The sequence below is a fragment of the Juglans regia genome, chromosome 11 (genome assembly GCF_001411555.2).
Source record: "Juglans regia cultivar Chandler chromosome 11, Walnut 2.0, whole genome shotgun sequence".
Taxonomy (NCBI): Eukaryota; Viridiplantae; Streptophyta; class Magnoliopsida; order Fagales; family Juglandaceae; genus Juglans; species Juglans regia.
The window spans coordinates 24,970,756-24,993,062 of record NC_049911.1 but is presented as its reverse complement, the minus strand read 5'-3'; the positions used below and the strand labels follow the sequence as shown (position 1 = coordinate 24,993,062).

General features: G+C 35.5%; 3 protein-coding genes across 4 annotated transcripts; 2 read left to right on the top strand and 1 right to left on the bottom strand.

Moving 5' to 3' along the window:
* Window positions 1-4,255: 4,255 nt before the first annotated feature.
* On the top strand, window positions 4,256-8,180 carry LOC108994115. Its single transcript, XM_018969211.1, has 3 exons — window positions 4,256-4,649; window positions 7,394-7,585; window positions 7,846-8,180. The coding sequence occupies exons 1-3, from the start codon at window positions 4,256-4,258 to the stop codon at window positions 8,178-8,180; spliced, it is 921 nt and encodes a 306-aa protein (XP_018824756.1).
* A 2,287-nt stretch (window positions 8,181-10,467) lies between these two features.
* On the top strand, window positions 10,468-13,006 carry LOC108994135. The gene is made up of 3 exons (XM_018969228.2): window positions 10,468-10,866; window positions 10,956-11,040; window positions 11,223-13,006. Exons 1-3 carry the CDS (start codon window positions 10,589-10,591, stop codon window positions 12,057-12,059), a joined length of 1,200 nt encoding a protein of 399 aa, XP_018824773.2. The 5' UTR covers window positions 10,468-10,588; the 3' UTR covers window positions 12,060-13,006.
* On the bottom strand, window positions 12,765-21,711 carry LOC108994134 (putative GTP diphosphokinase RSH1, chloroplastic). Of its 2 annotated transcripts, none has more exons than XM_018969226.2 (24): window positions 21,381-21,711; window positions 20,878-21,068; window positions 20,060-20,239; window positions 19,870-19,935; window positions 19,677-19,769; window positions 19,422-19,553; window positions 19,196-19,297; window positions 19,032-19,109; window positions 18,884-18,955; window positions 17,479-17,586; window positions 17,205-17,302; window positions 16,655-16,715; window positions 16,486-16,548; window positions 16,345-16,401; window positions 16,134-16,235; window positions 15,792-15,950; window positions 15,531-15,662; window positions 15,305-15,391; window positions 15,119-15,190; window positions 14,395-14,481; window positions 13,878-14,304; window positions 13,489-13,550; window positions 13,323-13,391; window positions 12,765-13,206 (listed from the first exon to the last, which is right to left on the bottom strand). In XM_018969226.2, the coding sequence occupies exons 1-24, from the start codon at window positions 21,403-21,405 to the stop codon at window positions 13,102-13,104; spliced, it is 2,628 nt and encodes an 875-aa protein (XP_018824771.1). In that variant the 5' UTR covers window positions 21,406-21,711; the 3' UTR covers window positions 12,765-13,101. The 2 variants fall into 2 exon arrangements, with proteins under 2 accessions (XP_018824771.1, XP_035551509.1); XM_035695616.1 differs by having other exon boundaries at window positions 13,489-13,511.
* Window positions 21,712-22,307: the final 596 nt, after the last annotated feature.

Here is a 22,307-nt window from a genome sequence, read left to right as displayed (position 1 = left end):
AATTCTGTTGTTTATTGATGTTGATTTTGTTGGTGGTAGAGCAGGATACAGTTAACCTCTGCCATTTGAGACGATTGTAATTCATAAGCTTTCACAATTAATAATTTGAGCCCATGGTTCTTTACCTTCTTGTTTTAAACACATACAGATTTCCTTGTATTTCAGTTAATATAATCGAGATATATCGATGCACATTGACTTTAATGTTAGAAATGAGCACGACGAAATAAGCCAGTCTGTACACCAATCATTTATAGAACCTAGGTACTCTCCAAATGAAGGACTGAAAAGGTCTAGTATTTATAACATAGGTTAGAAAGAAAATTAAATTATACAAGAAAAGTTCCATCATGCACACGTTTGAATAGGCGGATTATGAAAAAGGTTGTCTGTCTACCATTTTCTTCGTGTCAATATGGCCTTACGGTCTGATAGATTTTGTCTTTCTCATGAGGAATGTCTAGGGATTGAGTCTCCACAACCCAACTTACTCGCGAAGAAAAAAAAAATTGAGTTATGTAATAATGTTTGACAGGAGCCACATATATGAAGATCATGGTGATACCTTTTCTAGGCTTCTTAATCAAAATTTGCTCGTATGACCCGTCTACGATGGTGCTTTAATTGCTGTGAGAAAGCTTATCCAGTTATATAAATATATAAGAAAAAGGGCAGAGAAAAATAGAGACACAGATTAAGATTTAACGTTATTCAAAACGGTGACCTTTGTTTATTGGGCTTTGTAATTTTCAGCCTCCACTGGATAATGTTCGGTTCATTTTCAGATCTTATTCTTATCTTTCTCCTCCATTTTTCTGAAAGCTCAAAATCTAGGTTTACAGACGTGGTACTCTTCCACTCTACAACGGCAATCCGCCCTTCCTTTGGTCTTTTCGCTCACCTTTTCATCATCCTTCACTGGGGATGCTACCCGCACCCCCAAGGTGGGAGTGCCCCTACATCCAGCCGATTTGCCCCACGGAATTTGGCCTTGTACCTCGTGGGCGGGGCCTTCCATCCAGGTGCAAGGGGCAAATTTGGAACCCTGATCCCTCTGCCCCCGTCCGGCCCAAATGGCCCACTGGACCCATAACCTATTTATGGGCCATTTTAGGCCTAGATACCATTCTAAATTGCCTAAATTAAAAAAAAAAAAAATGATACATATTACATAAAATGAAACAAAACTTGTTAAAACATAAAATTCTAAGTTCTAACTATTAAGTTAGTAACTTCTAAGTTGTAACTAATAATCCTAAGCTATTACAATAATACAAATTAATCAAAACTTATTACAAATTAATCTAAAAATATTACAAATTGTAAAATAATTTAAATCAATAATAATGTTTCAATGAAATAAAAAATTGTAGAAAGATGACTCATGAGATCATTTGACATTGACTTTGAGTATTGAGATTGGAATTTGGGGATGGTGGGCAAGTGAGATTATGAGATTATAAAACCTGAAACATTAATATGAAAAAAAATTAGAATTACGAACAATATATACACATGTAACAAAGTTAAAAACTTAAAACTACAATTGGGATGTACTATGTCTTTTGTAGTAACATCTATACACTTACCCCAATACAATTTGGGGTTTCAATATCAAATCATATTAGGATATGTTTCAATTAGAAACCCTAACATAAATTTAGGGTTTCAGATTGAAACCCTAAATTTACATACACAAATTCACAATCCAACACACACAAATCACAATCCAATCTCCACAACACACAAAATACAATCTCATCCTTCAAATCCATTGATCATTCCCGTCCTCCATAGTCCAATCTATTGAAAAACTATAAAAAAAAAATGCTTGGGGATGGTAAGATACTTATAGAAAGTAAGAGAACTGGGAGAGATGCTTAGAGACGGAGAAAGCTGCATGCGGTGACTACGACGACAACGACAACAATGTGAGGGTGCAAGAGTGAGAGAGAGGGTAGAGAGATTCAGAGAGTGAGAGAGGGTGCCGAGTGGGTCTTGACTGGAAGGGGGAGTTTTAGGGAATTATTAAAACAACGTCTTTTTAGGGACATCTTTTTATTATAAGTATATATATATATATTTTATAAATCCATACATATTATATATATATATATGTAAAGTGGGGCGGGGCAGGGCAATGTAAAAATGGGAGGGCCTAGCCCCATCTTGCCCCCTCCCACGGGGTGCCAGGATGCAGGCCAATTACTCTGTCGTCCACATCCGAAGGATGGGGATCAACCCCCTGTCCAAACGGGGGTCGGACAGGATAGGGCAGGGTGGCGGGGATAGTACCCCACCGTCTAGCCCTACCCTTCACCGTTTGGGTCAAAAATTAGATGTGTGAGTGTGGCCCTTGCATCGGCTATGTGGCAGCATGTGTTACCTACGCTGCCCACCTTTGGCACTAGCTTGGTTTGGATATAGAGATACTTTTATTTAAAATATTTTTGCTACACGTAGGTGGTATGGGTGTAAAGACTTTCAAATTATGACATTACGCACATGACATAATTTAATTTAAAAAATAAATTTTAAAATTTGAATCTTAATAATTAAATTATGACACGTAGATGATATGTGGTGTAAAGACTTTCAAATATCATTATTCTGTTTGTTAGGAGCCTTCCCACCCTTCTTTTGTATTTTGCTTTTTTATATTAATAAAATATTTGCTCATTAAAAAATAGTGTAGAGAGAAGATCAAGATAAAAAATTGAGAAGAAGCAGTGCCCCCTTGATCTATCACGAGTACCTTTTTCTTAGAGCACTCCTAATAGATTCTTCATCTTATCATTTAAAATACATTACCAAAACTCACTTTTCTATTTTACATACAGACTTTTACAATATACCATACATCAGCTTATCTATTTTTTCTTCATATCATTTAAATATTATATTTTTTATTCATTTCAAATATTTTCTCTAACAACCAATGATATCCTCATATCTTTTGATATTTGCAATATCTTCTCATATATAATATCGTATAATTATGTTCTATTTTAAATTAATCCAAATTTATAAGCTAAACCAAAATATAAATTAATTTAAAAAATAAAAAGAAGATATTTTGTCTGCGTTCAGAAAACAGTTCACTTGAAGATATAGAATTGTTATTCGAAAGGAATCCAGAAGCTAAAAATCATTATTTGAGCAAAACTCGGTGCCTAGGAGTGTTATTTTAGAGATACCCAGAGTCTTTGATGCCAAACAAAGAAGAAAGTATTGGAAAGAGAGAGACACGGGGTTTGAAATGAAGATATAAAAAAGATTTTGAAGAAATGAGGAAAATCAGACGAGGGGAGAGAAATGAATTAAAAATGTTTCATATTGGTGAACGGTTCCCTCTAACTGTAGCGGGATCATTGTAGCAAAATGGAAAATGAAGATGAAATACAAAATCCATTGTAGGTAATTTTTGAACAAATTTCTTCATATTTTAAAGAAATATGTATTGTATAGCATCCATTGGTATTGCTCTTTGCTTTCTCAACTTTTTATAGTTGGTTGTCTTTTTCATGCCTGAGAGGTGTGTCTATCTTGTCCTATATATATATATATATATGAGGGATAATAGAGGGCTGGAATTTATAGAACATTTTTATTCATGATATAGATGTATAAGCTAGCTAGCTGGATTAATATTATTACATGAGGCATCTTGATGCATGCCCGGAAAGCAAAAAGACTGATCAATATATATGAGAAGAATGCTACGTGGACATACAAATTCAATTGATGGAGATATATAAGACCGACCGATCGATGATCAAGTGGTAAAAGTTGTGTTTTAATTTTAATCGATTTCAGATGTCATAAACGAAGTGAGGATTTATTGTGTTTTTAATAATTAAGTACTTAATAAACACTCGGTCGATATTGCCTCATCATGATCATATATCATCACTTTGCATGCAGTTGATAATTTCCATTGTCACATTTAATTTATATGTAAAAGCCTTCAATACTTCCAGCCACTAATAATTTATTTGACAATCGGCCTTGATTTGATCACGATCGATCAGATCAATCCTTGATTTGCTATCTTACGTGCATCCAAGTAATTCCTCAATTAAACAATATATAGTATTTTATTTCATGGTTTAATTATAACCTGATAATCGAACCCCGGCCGCCTGCAGCTTGAATTTTATGATCAAAGGCCATATGCATTGATCTATACCCTCTTCATTGCATGCAGTACTAAGCCATCCTACCTTTCCTTGTGCATATTTTATATAAAATCGAAATGGCTCTCGCTCCTTTTTTCATGTCTTCAACCTCTATCCTTCTTTTGTCACCGCTAGTTATTGCCTCCGCTACCGATTTTGGATATGCTCCAAAACCGGACTACGGTCAACCAAAACCGCAAGATTATAAACCTCTCCCCACAGAACAACCAGACTATGGGACACCAAAACCCCAAGGAAATTACGATAAGCCTAGTCTTCCCACAAAACCAGAAGACTATGATGATCAGCAGCCAAAACCTGATCAGGGAAATAATAAGCTGCCTAGTCTTCCCACAAAGCCTGATTATGAGAAGCAAGATTCAAAAGAAAAGGATGAGCTCCTTGCGAAAGTCATCGGTATTCAAGGGCTTGTTTTATGTAGATTAGGCACCAAGTACGTTCCACTTAAAGGTAATGTCTTCCTCTATCATCAATATATTTGCATACTTGAATATTATATATCGGAGTTCTTTAAATTATTATATCGGAATACATGCCTAGCTAATTCTTTGCTTTTGGGTTTTGTTTTGATCTGTTTTAATCAAGTTGCATGCATGCGGTTTGGAGAATGTATATATGCAGTATATATGCGTGAGATTGATTTCCGTTGTTTATTACTGATTTTATAATTGGTGGTCCGAGGATATAATGTCTGTGCCTGATCTGCTATGCATCGAGAGATTTGTAATGCGATTCATATAATAAATTAATTTAAGTGCAAATTAACCATGCGATTTTCCCTATCCTTTGGTAATTAGTACATAAGATCATGAGATGCACATCTCGATCATGATCAATACGTTTAATTATAAATTCAGTAGTACTTGAATTTTTACCGGTTTTGTAAATATTGGTGTGTGTGTGTGTAGGCTTTTGAACTTTGACGTATTGATGCTTAAGATTTTTTAAAATCGTAATTAATTATTTCGGTCCATGATCTTCGTTTAATTACTAAATTAAGGGAGCATCTTGTAATTAAGTACGTGGCAAATTAATATGACATGTTTCAATGAATCAAATTAAATTGATATGTACCATACTAATTACACATGATCATCTGAATATATAATAAAGATATAAAAAACATAAATTTTAAAATAAAAAATTAAATCCCAAAATTAAATAAAATTAATTAGGAAAAGAACTCCTCGAGGGTAGGATCTAGCCGCGGGTTGCAGGCTACCATTTGGTTGCAACCACCCATGGGGAGGGGAAATCTCCCATAACTCTATTTTTTTGAAAAATTTATTCTTATTATTTGAAATTATGATCTAGTGGATATATATGCCACTTCAATTTTGTTTTTTGGATATTAGTACAAGACTATAATCGCAGTCATATGAGTAAAGATACCTGCCCTTGAATTTAATAAATTAAATAAAATATTTTCATGAAACAGTATATCCTACACACCAACTTATGTAGAAGAGAAATTCCTTATCTACAAATACATTTCATAAAAGTAAATCTACAAATTGATCGCGTGGCCTAATGTGATATTTTAGATTGTAAAATTACTTTTATTGTAAAGTAGATCTAAGTACTTATCATATGAAACCATGTATGTTGTGACTTTACTTTTATAGAATCTTTTTATTACTGCATGGAATGACTCATTTATCAAAATCACTGATCAACAAAGAGCTCTTCTTTCATATATTAGCCCACTTAGTGATGCCAGATAGAAGAATATATAGTGATTATTCTGCAGGCTAGTTTCAACAGATGATCAATACAGAGAAGACAAGAGATTTGCCTAAAACACAGAGAAAACTTTGAATAATATTGATTAATAGTAAAATTCAAAATTTTATTTAATGAAACCCACAAGCCAGATTTAAATAGTTACAAAATTTGAAATTATGAAGATTTTTCTAAAAATGAAAAATCTAAATTATTGTATGAGAAACTAATACATGATAAATAAAAAAGAATCCTACCAAAAATTTGGTCAAAATCAAAATTAGAATCATTTCCAAACTTAAAACCAAATATATTTTACTAACAAAACAAGAATGATCATGAATATATTATTTGAAGAAAAATAACTAATTATATTACCCTTAGTCCAAGAAAGATATTAAATTTTTTTTTTTTCTATATTTGTACAGATATATCTTCTTAAGCAGGTAATACTTCAATATAATCAATGGAAAATCTAGACATAGATACCCGGCCCATATCAATTTCGATTTGCATTACATAAAAAGGAGTGAAATTATAGTACAACTCAGACAAGCTGGAAGAAACATCCGAGTTAAAAGGGAAAACGTCCGAGAAACAAAAAAGAAAAATGCTAATTTGCCCGAGGACTGGGACCGATGTCTCTTACCGACTGGAGTGGGAGTACCTGCATCTTAACGTGGCATGCGTCTTTAGCTTTTTTTTTTTTTAATAAAATAATAAATAGTCAATCGGTAAATCCCGTCGGTCCAATATGTCGGTCACCGTAGCAGCTTCCAACAAAAAATTATGACAGCCCCCGGCCGTGATCTATTCAGCCCAAAAACTCAGTTAAAATAGGCTAAATTAACCTTCTAATTTCTAGATCTTAAGAACCTTCTAATTAACCTGATCTATCGAATTGTTAAATTTGGTCCTATATCATGTAACGTTTAATTATAGAGTAATACAATATACAGTTGTGAAATGCGCAAATATCGTGCAGTTATTTTAAAAAAGAGTGAGATTCACTATTAAAAAATTAATTTCTTTTCATGTAGGTCCTATATTTATTTATTTTTTTCAAAATGACTGCATGTCATTTTCACATTCACGACTGTAAATATCATTTCTCTTAATTATATATGGAAAATGAATTAATTTCGTCATGTAAACGGTACTAATAATTAAGATGATAATCATAGAATGAATTAGTTTGAAACTTTTTCTATATCGTGCGATCAAGTAAGTTCCTACTAAGTTTATTTTATTCCATAATTAAAATAATTAATTATTATAAAGATGCATATATGCACCCAAGAACATATATAACAAAATTATTATAAGGCATCCCCGGCCTATAAAACGGACATCATGCTATTAATATTCTTCGCTCACATGCATGCAGGAGTAGTACTACTTCACCATTGACCGGCTAGCTTATCTTTGCATGTGCCTGATAATGGCTGATCTAAACCTGGTCTTGTTTCCAGCCTCTCTGCTTCTGGTGATGATCTCCTCCCTGGTACTGGTGATTAATGCATCTGCAAGCGGTGAAGGGTACAGCCCAAAATACGACGTTGAGAAAACAAATATAGGAAAAGATGGCCTGCTTTCCACCATTATAGCCATCCAAGGGCTTGTTTACTGCAAATCCGGCTCTAATAATCTCATCCCACTTGAAGGTCATTCCTACAGCTATTAATATTCTTCACATTACTGCAGACTAGTAGTACTGATCTATATGCATGCATGCATGCATGTATTCGTCGAGAAAACTATATTGATCATCGTCCTTAATTTTAGCTATCATCCTTTCATCATTAAATCATGATTAGATAGCTATTTATTTGTTCAATTTACTTGTCTATGAATGAGTTAAATTAGTTATATTTGAGTCTTTCTAATTTACTAGTTGTTCTGATCTTCATTCTATATATTGTAGGAGCTGTGACAAGGATAACATGTCTAGCTGTGGATGAGCGAGGGTTCGAGACTGCGCCTTTTACCTTCTTAAGTAATGCTTGTAATCCAAAGGGTTACTTCTTTGCAACATTGTCTCCTGCAGAGGTCCAAGATGGTAGGAAGCTTAAGGAGTGCAGGGCTTTCCTTGAGCTCTCTCCTTCGGATACTTGTAACTTCCCCACAGACGTAAACAAAGGGATCGCTGGTGCTCTTCTTGGATCTTTTCGTCTGCTTGAAGACAAGAAGATGAAACTGTACACTGTTGGGCCTTTCTTTTTCACTCCAGAGCCAAATTCTGATTCAGATGGTTTCTAATATTACACATCTCAAGAAACCTGCTTAATAACCATATATATATATATTCATGTTTAGTTTCTTAATTTGTGAGTTTTTACTCTTAATTGGCTCCTCTGGAGATATGTTTTAATGTAGAGAACTTAATTTGTTTCACTGATGAAGGCATGCCTGCCCTTGAGATCAGTAGATGAGGCCTAATGAAGCGTATAAGTTCCTATCTTTGGTTAATTACTTTGTCCAAGACATATTAACATTTAGGGCTTGAAGCTTGTACCAAATGCTAACACAACAAATTAAATATATAGATGGAGGTCAGGACGCATGTAGATTTAATAAATTTATTCTTGATGATCTTTTTTTATCCATTTCTCCAATTAAAAGCATGTGATCAGATATTTAATTAATTAAAACAGAGTATAAAGTTAAAGTTTGAATTTAAAATCTCTACTTTAATATCAAGTAAAATTATTTCTTATTTTAAAAATTTAAATTGATATAAAGTAGATTTAATAATTTATATTATTTATTTTAATATGGAGGGAGAACCAAGGCTAAGATACCAATGAGCCCATATCATCAGTGGGCTAATACCATCAATATCAATGAAAGGGCTTAGTGGCAAGTGAAGAGGTGAGTTTTTTCAATTCATCTCAATTCATTATTACAATTTTTTTAAATCTCAACACAAAATATAATAAACAATTCAATTTTTTTCAAATATCAAAATAATAATAATATTAAAAAATAATATTCTAACAATATTTTATCATCGCAACTCAACTCAACTCAACTCACTTCAACATCTAAACACACACTAAGTGAAGTGGTGCGTAGATAAAAATATATTTTTTGTCTAAAGTTGGAGATCAAATGTATGGAATTAATTTTGGGGTTTCCTATCGGTTCAAGAAATAAATAATTAAATTGGAGGCTTTACTCGATATTAAGAGAGAGTATGAATTATTCTACACTCAAGTCGATTAGTGTAGAACATATCATTCATATTATTTAAATAATAACAAATTATTTAAGGACGGGTGAGACCATCATCTTTCATGTTCAGCAAAACTCGAAGAACAAACAACCAAAAACCTAATAATATTATTCCTACTCAACTGATGATCTTACCCAACCTAGCTAACATCTACCGACCTACTCAAAACTCTCGACCTAACATAATGCCCCTGATCTGAAACGGCCTGCATCCAAGCCATGCATGGCCAGATGATCAGGACATTAATTAATCTGATTATTGGGTACATTAATCATAGGTTTTGGGTCGTTCGTTTGATATGATTTTAATAAGTTTATTTGAAAAGGCACGGCAAAGCAGTAATTTGATACATTAAGAGACTTACATTAAGTTGTTACGTAAAATTTATGATCAGAATCGAAATTATTCTTTTCTTGTTCTTGATGATCTTGAACCGGGAAAGCACCAAGCCAAGGGAACAACTCATCATGTATACCGCGTACATGCAATTCAAAGGTCAACACCAGCAAATTCATCCACACGTTTGGTGGCCCGTAAAACATAATGAGGGCAGGGCAACCACGACCTAAAAAGCAAGCTATCCTAGCTAGCTAGGACGTACAAATACAACAAAGTTAATTTTCACTTGTTTTTTTTAAATTTTTTCGTTATTGTTTGTGTTGAGCTTGATCTGCTAAACATGCTTTTAATTGGAGAAATGGATCTTTTCTTGTAACTCGAAAAAAAAAAAATACCAATCATGACAAATCTTCTAATCATGAGAATTAAGTGTAATAATTGTCAGTTTTATGAGCACAAGATCATTTAGTGATTTATCAAAATTTAACCGATTAAGAGATAAATTGACAGTTTAGTTGGAAACCCATCACAATTTTAATTTTTAAGATAAAAAACTACATCTTTTATTTTAAACTTGAAAATAATATCTGACATACTATATTAAGTCACATCAATTTGTGAATTTATTTTTATATAATTCTTTTATAGTTAAAATATTTTCCTGATAGTGACATACACAAGCAAAAGAACCACCAATTGAATGTGCAACCTAACCAAACTTTTTCCTCGCCGCCATTGTTGATGACAAGTAGTACCGAGAGTACATCCCATAGTTAGAATTGTAGCACATAATTATAGCCCTAATCTTCGAGGTGGTCCATGTAACTTGACAAGGAGGGTGAGGATCGCATAGTTTTCGTTTGTGAACTACGTGGCAAGGCAAGGAGATGCCACGTGACCATCCTTCCAAAGCCACGCCCGGTTCAACCTCCAATATTGATGCTTCACTGCTTCTCCAAGTCAGTCATATTCCCTCCCCCTCCCCCTAAACCCTCTTTCTTCTCTCTTCCCTTTTAATGCTCAAAACCCAAACGAAAGAATAAAGAAATTGCAAGGCAAGACAGACCCAGAAAGGGGAAGAGAAAGAATTCATATGGAGGAGCAAAAGAGCAGGAGCAAGCAAGATATGAAGAGGACCCGGATAAAACTTGGCGGTGGAGATGGCATTGGAGGGGTGGTGGTGTTTGGAGGAGCCTTGGCTATTGCAGGTTTGATTGCAGTTTTCGCATTCAAAAATAGAAGAATGAAGGAAGCCGATATTAACCCAAGAAATCCCAACGATGTATCCAAAGAATCAAAGAACAAAAAAAGAGAAGATGAAGGAAGTGAAGGGCTGCGCTTCATTTCTCAAACCTCGTATTATGGTTCATGGTCAGCCAGTTGTCATTAATTTTTGTTGCATGAATGTGTGTTTATCTCTGTTTTTGCTTATTTTTTTAGGATATGATTGATCTGCGCAGTTTGACAAGCCATGGAACGCCACAGACGAGCGTTACCCAGATTGATCCCTGCGAGACTTTGGTGTCTGCCAAATGTTTAATCATGGTACGTATAATTCACACCTCTACCCCTTTTGAAAATCCTCTCAAAGGGATTCAGCAGTAGCGTATGATAGGAAAATCTCACTGTTTATGCAAGTGATTTTGATCGCATTCTGTCAGAATCCTTTGTAATTATTATGTGCTTCTACATGGAAAAACGTTAATGTCATGATTAATTTGTTGTAGGAAGAGAAACCTAGGAATGAAATCAGCGAAGAAAACGAGGACTCCTTGAGCGGTCATCAAGAGATCGTTATTTATGATTATTCAACACTAGAAAGCATTGATTCCTGCGATGATTGTGGTGTCGTGGGAAAATGTTCGTTGCTAGTGTCGGAGAGTCCTATTTTGATTGAAGAAACAATGGTGAAGAATGATTCCGACATGGAGGAGAACAACTCGATATCAATCAAAACCATTGAAGATGAAAAGGCCGATGAAGCTTCTTTGATTGTCCATGCAAAAGATAAGGCTGAACACGAAAAATCAACAACTCAATCAGATGAATATCTGCTTGTTTATAAAGAAGACGAGGCAGAACACGAAAAATCAGCAGCTCAATCAGATGAAGAAGAAGAAGAGAGAGACTATGAGGAAGGAGGCATTGTGGAGGACGGCGAGGAAAGCTCGGAAGGTACAACAGGGGACTCTTCCATGGAATCGAATACCGAAGCAATTTGGCCGGCAGAGTTGATATTGGATTCATCACAAGAATTGGAGCAAGCAGACTTCATTTTTCAAAACGCTGTTGAGAAAACGGAGGAAGAAGAAGATGAAACAGCTAAACTGGTCAAGCGTAATTACTTTAACAGCACAGAGAATGGCTATGCCTTGAAGTATGAAGCTGCTGAAGAACCCACTATGATTTGGAAGGAAACGCACGAGCCAGTGAAGGTAAATAATCAACCAGCACGCTCATCGAAGTTAGGGATTTGGGTTTTCTCAATAATGCTGCTGCTGCTGCTGCTGCTGTTACTTGCTTTCAACGATCAGGAGGCTGTCCCAACACCTACCATGTCATAACTCTCATTGCCCGGGAATCGTAGAAAGGCACTAGGAAGTGTATTTAATTACTTTAGGTCAAATAAGAACATCAAAGTTCTTGACAAAAAATACTATTCTCCAGTTTTGACACTTGCATCTTTGTGTTCATAATGTTCCACGCGAATTTAATCGTGTATTATCAAGATGATCTTGCAAAAACCAAGCAACTGGGGATCATAAACAAGTAGAAACCGTCCCAAGAAGACTGATTTCATGGAAGATTCAACATCAATATAAAGGCATCGAAAATTTGGAGAAATTTATTAGCCAAAGGCCATGCGGCCCATGCCTAACAAGATCGATTAGGTACAGCGCAACGTTTAAAAGTTCTAATGACAGGAACTTTTACAGTAAGGAGGCAAGACAGATTACAGAGCACTGACGCGAGAGCACCGCAGTCTAACAACCTATTAGCTATGAAAATTGTCGACATAGGTGCTGCTCTTGTATATGTCCAGTTCAAATTTCTTCTTTACTGATAGAAAAAAGACCAAGAAAACTGTCATAAAGTCATTGCACACCCTAAAACTTCCATCAATATTGAAACCAGGCAATCATTACGCTTCCATTACCGGGGGCATTGTTGAGATGATGCGTGCCCTTGATGGGTGTACCTATACGAGAAGCTTATCATGCACGCTCAATGGGACTCAATGGGGGAGAGGATAATCAATCGACTCATAGTTGATCGAGGAAAAAGAATTTATAAAGCAAGAATTCCTTACGACCCTTACTATAATTGTTTTGCTACTCTGTCCTCTCAATTATCTTTACAAAGCGTATACCACTTACCCTATCACTCTTGTTTCTATATACAGTGCCCTCAATCCACAGACTAAGCTCTTTGGCTGCAGCTTGGTTTATTTGGTAATGAGTGTCCAAACAATAGATGAGAACTAACAAAATACCCAAAATCTAGGATATAACACACCCCCGAATTAGAATTTTCTGTGGACAAAAACTTCATACCCAGGCTATGCGGCTGGGCGAACTTGTTGTAATCATTGACTCTGCTTATTGTTCAACATTCAAGGAATTGGCGGGTCTCTGTTGAGCTTGGCCAACTGCAACCCATAGACCATCCCAAAACACCAAGGATTAGATCTATACTTGAGCTAGCATTAACCTGAGAGACAAACAATTTACATCAAGACTTCAGGGATTCAACACAACATAAATAGACATCAGGCAGGAAAACGTGGAATGATAATATCAAATTTGGAAATGGATCTGATGCACTACCAAACATTCCAAGTTTCCTTCAACATGAAATAACATGACAGCCATTCCCCTCCCTCCATCAATCTCAGCCTGGTCAACATAAGTCAAAGTGTTACATAATGACATATTACTAACATACCAACAGACATTCATTCAGCCGAGTTTTAAATCAATATCAATCACTCACGACGCAAGAACATATAGCAATTCCTGCAGCAGCCAATGCAGTTGTGACATTAGCCATCATGCCTGAAATTATTGTTGGACAAGAATAATTCAGTGAAGTGACGTACTCATCCAGGAAATCTAAACTTATCAGAGTAGTGTTGTGAGCAATCATTTCTCGACTCTAGGTGGAGGACTCACCACAAAAAAGTATGACTGAAAACTACAGAAGATTTTTACTAAATAGCATGAACGAGTATCTCCTTCAAATTTATATGGGTGGCTTAAAAATAGGTAAGAGTCAAGGGGGAGCCATGCATCCGACATGCATCATATCCCCACTTATGTTCCAAACCTACTTTGAAGCAAGAGGGAAATAAAGCGTGGTTTTGTGGAGGGAATAAAACTTACCTCTTCGATCTATGCACACCACACAAAACCATTGGATGGAGTGCCCTTCAAGATTGTGCCAAGATGCAATCTTGCTGGCTTGCCAACTTTCCAAACTGGGCAAGACTTCTTTGTACATTGGAATGTTAGCTTGTATCATTTTGGCAACACCATTTCCTTGTGATAAGAATTCCCCTTCAGCCTTCAAACTTACATGTTGCACGTGCTTACTATGCTTTCCATTGATCTTGGGGACCTGAATACGTCCATTTTCTGGGGACAACATTTCCCCAACATTCATAAGGATCTTCGCCCATTTATTAGGTCTTCTCTTGGAAGGATCTGGAAGCTCTTCTGCTTCAATCTCCTCTTCAGAATCAGTAATGAAATCCGTTACTGTATCTGCTGTTATTTCAGCAGCAGATAGTGTGGCTTGCTCTCTTAGAAACTACACAAAAGATAAAATGATAAGTATTTGAAGAAAGGCTACTAGAAATATGAGCAATGTGGCATCCATATTCAACATAACAATGCCTACTTTGATGATTTTGTGTCTGGCACTTCGTGTTTTAGCATGCTGCAACCATTGCTTATGCCTCTGGAAAGCTGATTTGCTTGAGAGAGCCTGGTAAATTAAGAAATTGTGAATCTTGAAGAAGTTTATGCAATTAAGTATCACCCAAAGAGTACAAAAAGATTCGAATGCTGCTTCTTGTTTTGTGTTTGGAATCATCTGCGGGACAACTTAGCTTTGATTGAATAATACACAACATACTGGAAAAATATTACCAAGCACAATATTTTGAAGAAGAAAAGAATCATGTCATCATGATGAAAACGTATGCTCGTACATAGAAAACACAGAGGTACCACTTTGTTTGCATCCTGAAACAAATATGCAATTTTTAATGGAGATGCAACTTATATTTTTCCCTTGTTGGTTTACCCAGCATGCACAAAGATTTTTGTTGATAATTTTCGATTCACCAGTAGTGATGCTCAAAACAAGTTCAAATCTTTAGAGTAAAGCTTTTTGCTTAAGAGGTACTGATTCTCATAGGTTCCCTTAAGGCTCCAGCAAAAGCCACGTGTCACCGACTTAGCATGCCTAGACATGCAATGCACAAAGTCCCCCCACTTGGATGACATAATCTTGATATGTCCATATGTGATTGTCAAATTTACGTAATAAATCATGAAATTTTCACACGTTCTCTTATGCAAAGCTAAGATACCATTTAACCAACTTGATTAATACTAACATTGTAGGTGACTATCTCCACAACTTCTGCATTTGCAAGAACATGCATAGGAGAAACGAGATTCCCGTTAACCTGCATAAAAGAAAGTCACGCACCACACCTCAGATTTCCTGAATTTTTGTTTTTCGATTGGTTTTTCCCCCAAATGAAAAACAAAAATCATATGAGTCCAGATTCAGAAAATACCTTTGCAGCAACCATCTTGTTACCAATTTCAGTGTGTATCATATAAGCATAGTCAATAACGGTTGCCCCCTTAGGGAGGTTCTTTATCTGTTCATAATGACAATGGTCAAGAAATTTCAGTATGTTCGTTAATCTGTAGAAACTATGTCTGTCTTTCCTCATCAATATTCAAAAGATAAAACAAAAGAGAAAAAAAATGGATACCTAAAAAACCCCACTGTCTTACCTCTCCCCTTGGTGTAAACACAAAGACGCGGCTACCCAATAGATCTCTAGTGATAGTGTCTACAAATTCCCTAGAGCTCATGTTGCCAACAAACTCCTCTTGCCATTCTCTGATTGCATTGAGCCAACCAATCTGGAAGAAACAAAGGACTTGAATATGAAGTTAGCATTCAAGTTAGGGGCTTGAAGGGGTTCACCACAAAGACCCTTCAAGAAGGAATTGCAAATAATCACAGTTTGTCAAGGGAAAAAGGTTCAGTACCCGGAGTGCAATGTTTGCATTGCTGAGACAGACAGTATTTCCTCTTGAACTTCTACCATTTGGCATCGTATCTCCTGCTAAACCAGTTGCAAATAGTCTCCCACTATAATGAGCAGCAATGCCTCTGTCAGCTATAAGGTCCATCTCTTCAGTTCTTATCTGCCAAAAAGTAGATAACCCAAAGATGAACAAACACCTCAGAAGTAATTATATAATAACTAGAATAAAAGAAATTAGAACCAAGCCTTAGAGGCACTCAAAGAATAGAAATCAACAGAACAAAAGCCTTCTTTCCAATTATGCAGGAAAAGGGAATTGCTCAATAATGATCATCCAAACTACCTGAACTTCTAGCCTAAACATGCTCTCATACAGAAATGGAATCACCATTGTGTGGAGACTTTGATAGCCATTAGGCTTTGGGGTTGCTATATAGTCTTTGACCTGTTAAAAAAGTAAAACCGATAAATTGATATACATCAATCTCTTCTCTCTTTTTTTTTTCATTCTATACCAAATATTCTTCAAAGAGAAAAAGCAGCAGCATACTCACAGCTCGAGGAATAGGGGTCCAGATTCCATGAACCAGACCAAGAACATGGTAGCAAATCTGTGAGAAATGCAATAATTGGAAAAAGGATTAGTAAAAGTATAGATAACAGTAAAAGACACCCAAATCAGGGCCAGGATTTACCTGCTCTGGACTGCATAAAGGCCCAACTCCAACACATTGCTTTGGTTTTACAATAATACGAAGCTGTTTATGACAACCAGGAAGAAGTATGTGAATAAGCAGATATAAAAACATCATGTATTCTGCCTCATAAGATTTTAATTCAGTTAAAGGAGACACGACGACAAACCTGAGCAATTTGGTTAAGCTCATTTATACAGCCTTTAGATTTGAGGAAAGCCCTATAGATACTGCAAGTAAACAACGAAATATCACTTTCAAGGCCTGTAGAAAGCCCTACATACAACACTTACAACAGGCCATCAGAAAAGAAACCTAAAGGTTGTTTCAGAAAGGAAAACAAAATCCCTTGAATGTAAGGCACACTTAGCATGAAAGAAAATGATGCCTCACTAAAACATCTACACAAATCAAAGCCCAGAGCTCTTCTCCCAAGACTTCTTGGGATCCTAACAGAGCTCTTGTGTAAACACACCCATACATATAACCAATATTACAACTGGGTAAGACATTACTGCAAAGTATGTGGTTGATTTTCATGTTGCAATTCTCCACATACATAATGCACGACCTAATCAGCTACTTAATCACAGATGATAGACTTAAAAGTCTCCAACAAGATGCATATAATGAGATCAGACGTAACAAGGATCATGGGTTGAAGCACAAGCAGATAAATAACTGAATTAATTGCAAGTAAGATAGATTCATGGTCTGACCTGTACGGCTCTTTACATACAGCTCGAACTTCAGTTTTCACAGTCATAAGGTCTAAGAACTGATCATCCTCAATCTTCTTCATCAAAATTTTGTTTGCCTGATTCAAAGAGACAAAGTCCTCATAAGTAAATCCCATCAAGACAACATCGCCTGGAAAGCTCCTGAACTTAGATTGCCGAAGAGGTAAATTCAAACCTCAATTGCCATAAAAGGTGCCACACAATTTATAATACTGTTAGAGCTCTATTCAGTTTTGACAGAGAATGGCATTACCTCCACAAGTTCTTTCTCATGTTCTTTATAGAAGTCTGCAACTCTTCTCTTAACTTTAGCATAATCTTCAGCATTTGTGTACATGAAGGATAGGTTTTCAAGCTCCGACTGTAACATAGGGACCCATATGTTAATGGAATACAATGTAATGGGACAACATTCCCCAAAAATGTTAATGAAAAAAATATTTTGTTGGCATATTCAACATTGAAACTTAAGTCCAACTAAGTTGTAAAAAAATTGGGTAGGGTCCATTTTGAAATTGGAACAAAAAATGTAAAAATCTGAGAGTTTGCTAGACCATTGTAATACCCTGGCCGGCATACCGAAAATTCTAGAATGTTCATGAGACCTATGCTCCACCAAAAATTGCAAAAGTGAGTTCGCTAAATGCATGTAAGACCTTCAATCGAGCAAACTTGTTAGAATTACGTATTTAAAAATGATTCTTAGTCCTATTTTGAGCCATACCTATATAAGCACCCTTATACACAATTTTTTTTGTTAATGGGCATTATCTTCAGATTTCCTTAAGAACTTTGCGAGAGAGAGAAAATTGTATGTAAGATTGAGTGTGTTCAAGCAAAATTTCTTTCTCCTTATACACAAACCAGCACCCTTATGTTTCTTTGACTATCCTTAGATCAGAGTTCCATTTTTGAGAACAAGTTTGTTCATGATGCTAAGGAGAGGTCAAAGTTTTAAAGCTATTGTAGGGCAGAGATCGAGTGGTTGTAAAAATTTCTTCTATAGTGGAATTTTCTATTGAAGAGTTCTTCAAATGTTTTCCAGATTGCCAATAAAATCTTTGTGTTGATTTATTTATTGCTTTTGATATGTTGATTTCGTTGATATTTAGTTGCTAAAATATCTTGATCTATAGAAGTTTTAAAATTTTTGAATTTGTCATAAAATACCTATTCATTTCCTTCTAGGTGTAATTTTGGCCCTGCCCTAGATTTACAAATATTGGGTCTATCCTAAGTTTAAAATATATATTATATATGTATAAGATACAATACGAAAATGCAGCTTAAATTAAGAGCAATGGTTGCAACTCTGGGTAAGAGAGGTAGTCTGGGATCATTGTTGCAACACTTGATCAGCATGTGTAAACCAGCACAAAAACCCCCAAGGAAACCCAAACGTTAACATGTAACTTGATCATGTTTAACATTCTAAACTTTGACAACATGCAAAAACAATAAATTATAAATTTCATTGAAAAAGAAAAACAATGGTTGCTTTTCATTTTTTGATATGTAATTAGAGTATTCAGTTACAAAAAATCGTTACTGTCAGCATGGTTGCTGACAGCATTATAATGTGATTACAGAATGTGAATGAGACATTGTGTGGAACTCAAAAGCATTAACAAAGTATGTATGAGCTCATAAAGAACTACCTTAATTTGGTACATGCCCAGCAACTTTGCTAGAGGAGCAAACACCTGCAACGTCTCCATTGCTATGCTAGACTGTAAAAAAAATAAACATGTCAATAATCAAGAAAAGAGTCAATTGCTAGCTAATATGAAAGTAATAACACACCACCTGCTTATGTGGGGGCATGTAAGAAAGAGTTCGCATGTTATGTAATCTGTCAGCTAGTTTGACAATGATAACCCGAACCTGAAAAAGCAGCCCTTTCAGTCTCAAAAATGGTTTTCATCAGAACTGGGACAGAGCATTGACAAATATCATAAAAAATAGGTTACCTCCTCTGTCATGGCAAGAAACATCTGACGCAGGTCATCAGCTTTTACATCTTGTACTGAATCAGTTTTATTCTTACAGTTTAGTTTTCCCAATTTAGATACCTACTCAGCAAAGAGGAATATTAAACCAATGGTCAACCAATTTAATATGGTGTTATCCCAAAACGAAACAAGCTACCAATGAGCAAAGATACCTATAGTTAGCATCTATAATTATACAAAATACCTTAGTCTCTCCTTCTACAATACGGCGCACAGTAGCACCAAACTCCTCCTCTATTCTTTCAAAAGTAACGACATTTGTATCCTCAACAGTGTCATGCAGTAATCCGGCAGCAATGGACTCCCAATCCAATTCCTAGAAGGATAAATTGGATTCAAATTTGACCACAGATTGTGCTTATAAAAAAAAAGAGATGGCAGATTGCAAGACAAATATTATTATAAAGGACAGCATATATTTTAATTTTGTAAGACTCACAAGTTGGCCTAGTATACGGGCAACTTCAACTGGATGAATGATGAAGGGCTCTCCACTTCGTCTTCTTTGGCCATCATGGGCCTCAAAAGCCAGCTATACCACAGTAAAGCTACATTTAGATATGACCAACACTTCAAAAGATTGGTTTACAAGAATGATAATACTAGGATTTCATGCCAAGCACATAGCTAACCTTAAGAGCTTTAAGGACCAACTCTAGTCCTTTAGGTGGAAGGTATGAAATAGTGGGCTTAAGATCCTGAGGATCAGAGGATCAATTTTAGCATATAACATGAACAAGAGGGAAAAGATAAATCCATGTTAAATATCGTTATTGTTATAATCACAAAGAGATGTCATGTTGAACAACAACTGGACTATACCTCCCATAACCTTTCAGGAGAAACCTCATCGAATGCACCCATAGAGAAGGCTGAAGAACAGCACATTTGCCATCTTTTACAAGCAACATGAGGCAAGCTTGGTTTGAAGTGTCTTCCAAAAATATCAAAGTCGGAACTTTCACCAGAATACCAACCTCTTTCATCGAAGGCTTCGCATCTCTGGAAGAGGATAACAATGGACAGGTTTTCCAGTTAAATTAACTATGCAAGCCAGTTTCTATAATCAGCATACCGGTAATTCCAAATACATACAACAATTCTTGTGCAAGTGCCGTTTTTGTGACAAAAGCATTGTAAATTTGGAGTGATGAACTTTTATAAGAGACAAGCATCACTTCACAAACAAAAATCATTTCAAGATTTGAGTTTCATGAGAGAAATATCTTTCACAAACAAGAGGTTTTTCATAACATAATTTGGTCTGGAAAAAAGGGGGGCAAGTGTACGTGAAATCTAATACAAAATAAACAGCACTTCTCATTCTCAGAAATTATAAAGATTCTAAAAACGTGCCAAGTTTATATTAATCCTATATTAAGATACTGCAAAAACTTCAACTAATTGCGACTCGCAAGAGACACTTTGATGCTTCCCATGCATTAAATCAGCATCCCAACTTTAGCTTAAATTCTGACCACAGTTAAAAGTTTCAAATTTATGGATAGAAGCAATCCTCTTGCACAAAAATCCAAAGTTTTGAACATGATAAACATAAAATAGATTTTGGAAACGCATTTGAACTGGCAGGAACCAAAATTCAGATACTACATCTCCTAAGGCAGTTCAAGAAACATTACAGAATTACTCCGGCATCTTCTTCCATTTCGTCCGTAAGACGGCGAGGAACACTGAGGTGGGTGAGCTGTGCTCGCAAGGAACCCGGTCAAGATCCTGGGCGCTTTCCAGGCGCACGATAGAACGTTACAATCATATCTTCCACTCCCATGCCAATTTGGTGATTTACACGCGTTAACGCATTCTAACGAAACTACAAGATTTACATAACCACAATTTTCAGTATTTCAGAACCCCATGGCCATAAGACAAAAATTCAAGATACCGTATTTACATAGAGACAATTCTTAACGGTAGCTGAGAAAACATTACAATAGCTAGAAAAACCAAAATTGATTCAAATAAGCCGCATAGTAGTACTAGGCAAACTTCACTGGGTGTTGGTTTTTTTTTTTATTCCTTATCGCGCTTCAAAGTTACAAAGATTGGAAACCAATACTTGTAATTTCAATTTCCTGAATTTTCCCACATTTTCTCAGCAACCAAACAGAGTAGACATACATACCTGACATGGAGGAAGCAGAGGCCATTTGCAAGTGAACAGAGCAATCTCATTGAATCAAGCTCAGCATTAAACAACCCACAAGACGCACACAAGAAAACCTCACCAAGAATTCACAAATATGAAACCGAGCCAATCAAAGGCTCATTGCTCAGAGCTTCATGGGCCAAATTAGCGAGGGATTAGAAGAGCGTTCCGTGTGTAAGCGAAACTTTTTTCCGGACAAATAAGCGAGGGATTGAAACGAAGAAGGAGGCGAAAAGATAATTTGGAGAGAGAGAGTGAGCGATAGATATGGAGCTGAGCCGAGGCCACACAAATGCCGTTTGATAAAGATATTTTTCCTCCCTGGGTTTAATATTTAAAGGCGAAGATTTTGGAATTTATATTATTTTGTGAGGTCCATATTTTAAAAAATTGTACAAATTAATCTAAAACGCAATCTTGTAAAAACTCCGAGTGAACTAATTTTTCTTCTTTCTTTTTTTCATATTTTTAAAAAGAGTAATGAAAAAGGTAATTTTATTTTCTATTTTTTCAAAACAAAATTAAAAAAAAAAAATTTAATGGTTTCTTGAGTACGTATAACTCTAAGATATGGATTCATCATTTGATTATACTGATGACATAATATAAAAATTAAAAAAATATTATTTTTTAATATTATTTTTACTTTGTGATTTAAAAAAATTTGAATTGTTTATTATATATTATATGAAAATTTGAAAAAACTATAATAATTATATGAAATGAGATAAAATAATTTTATTTATGTAACTAAACCAGGATGTCTTTAAAAAGTACTTAATCCTTAACCAACAACATGATCAACTAGAAATATATATAGATATTATAAGATGATGTTGTTTTCTTAATGTTAATACTGTCCGAGGTTGCCATGAAGCTAACCTAGATATGCTGTTCTGCCAA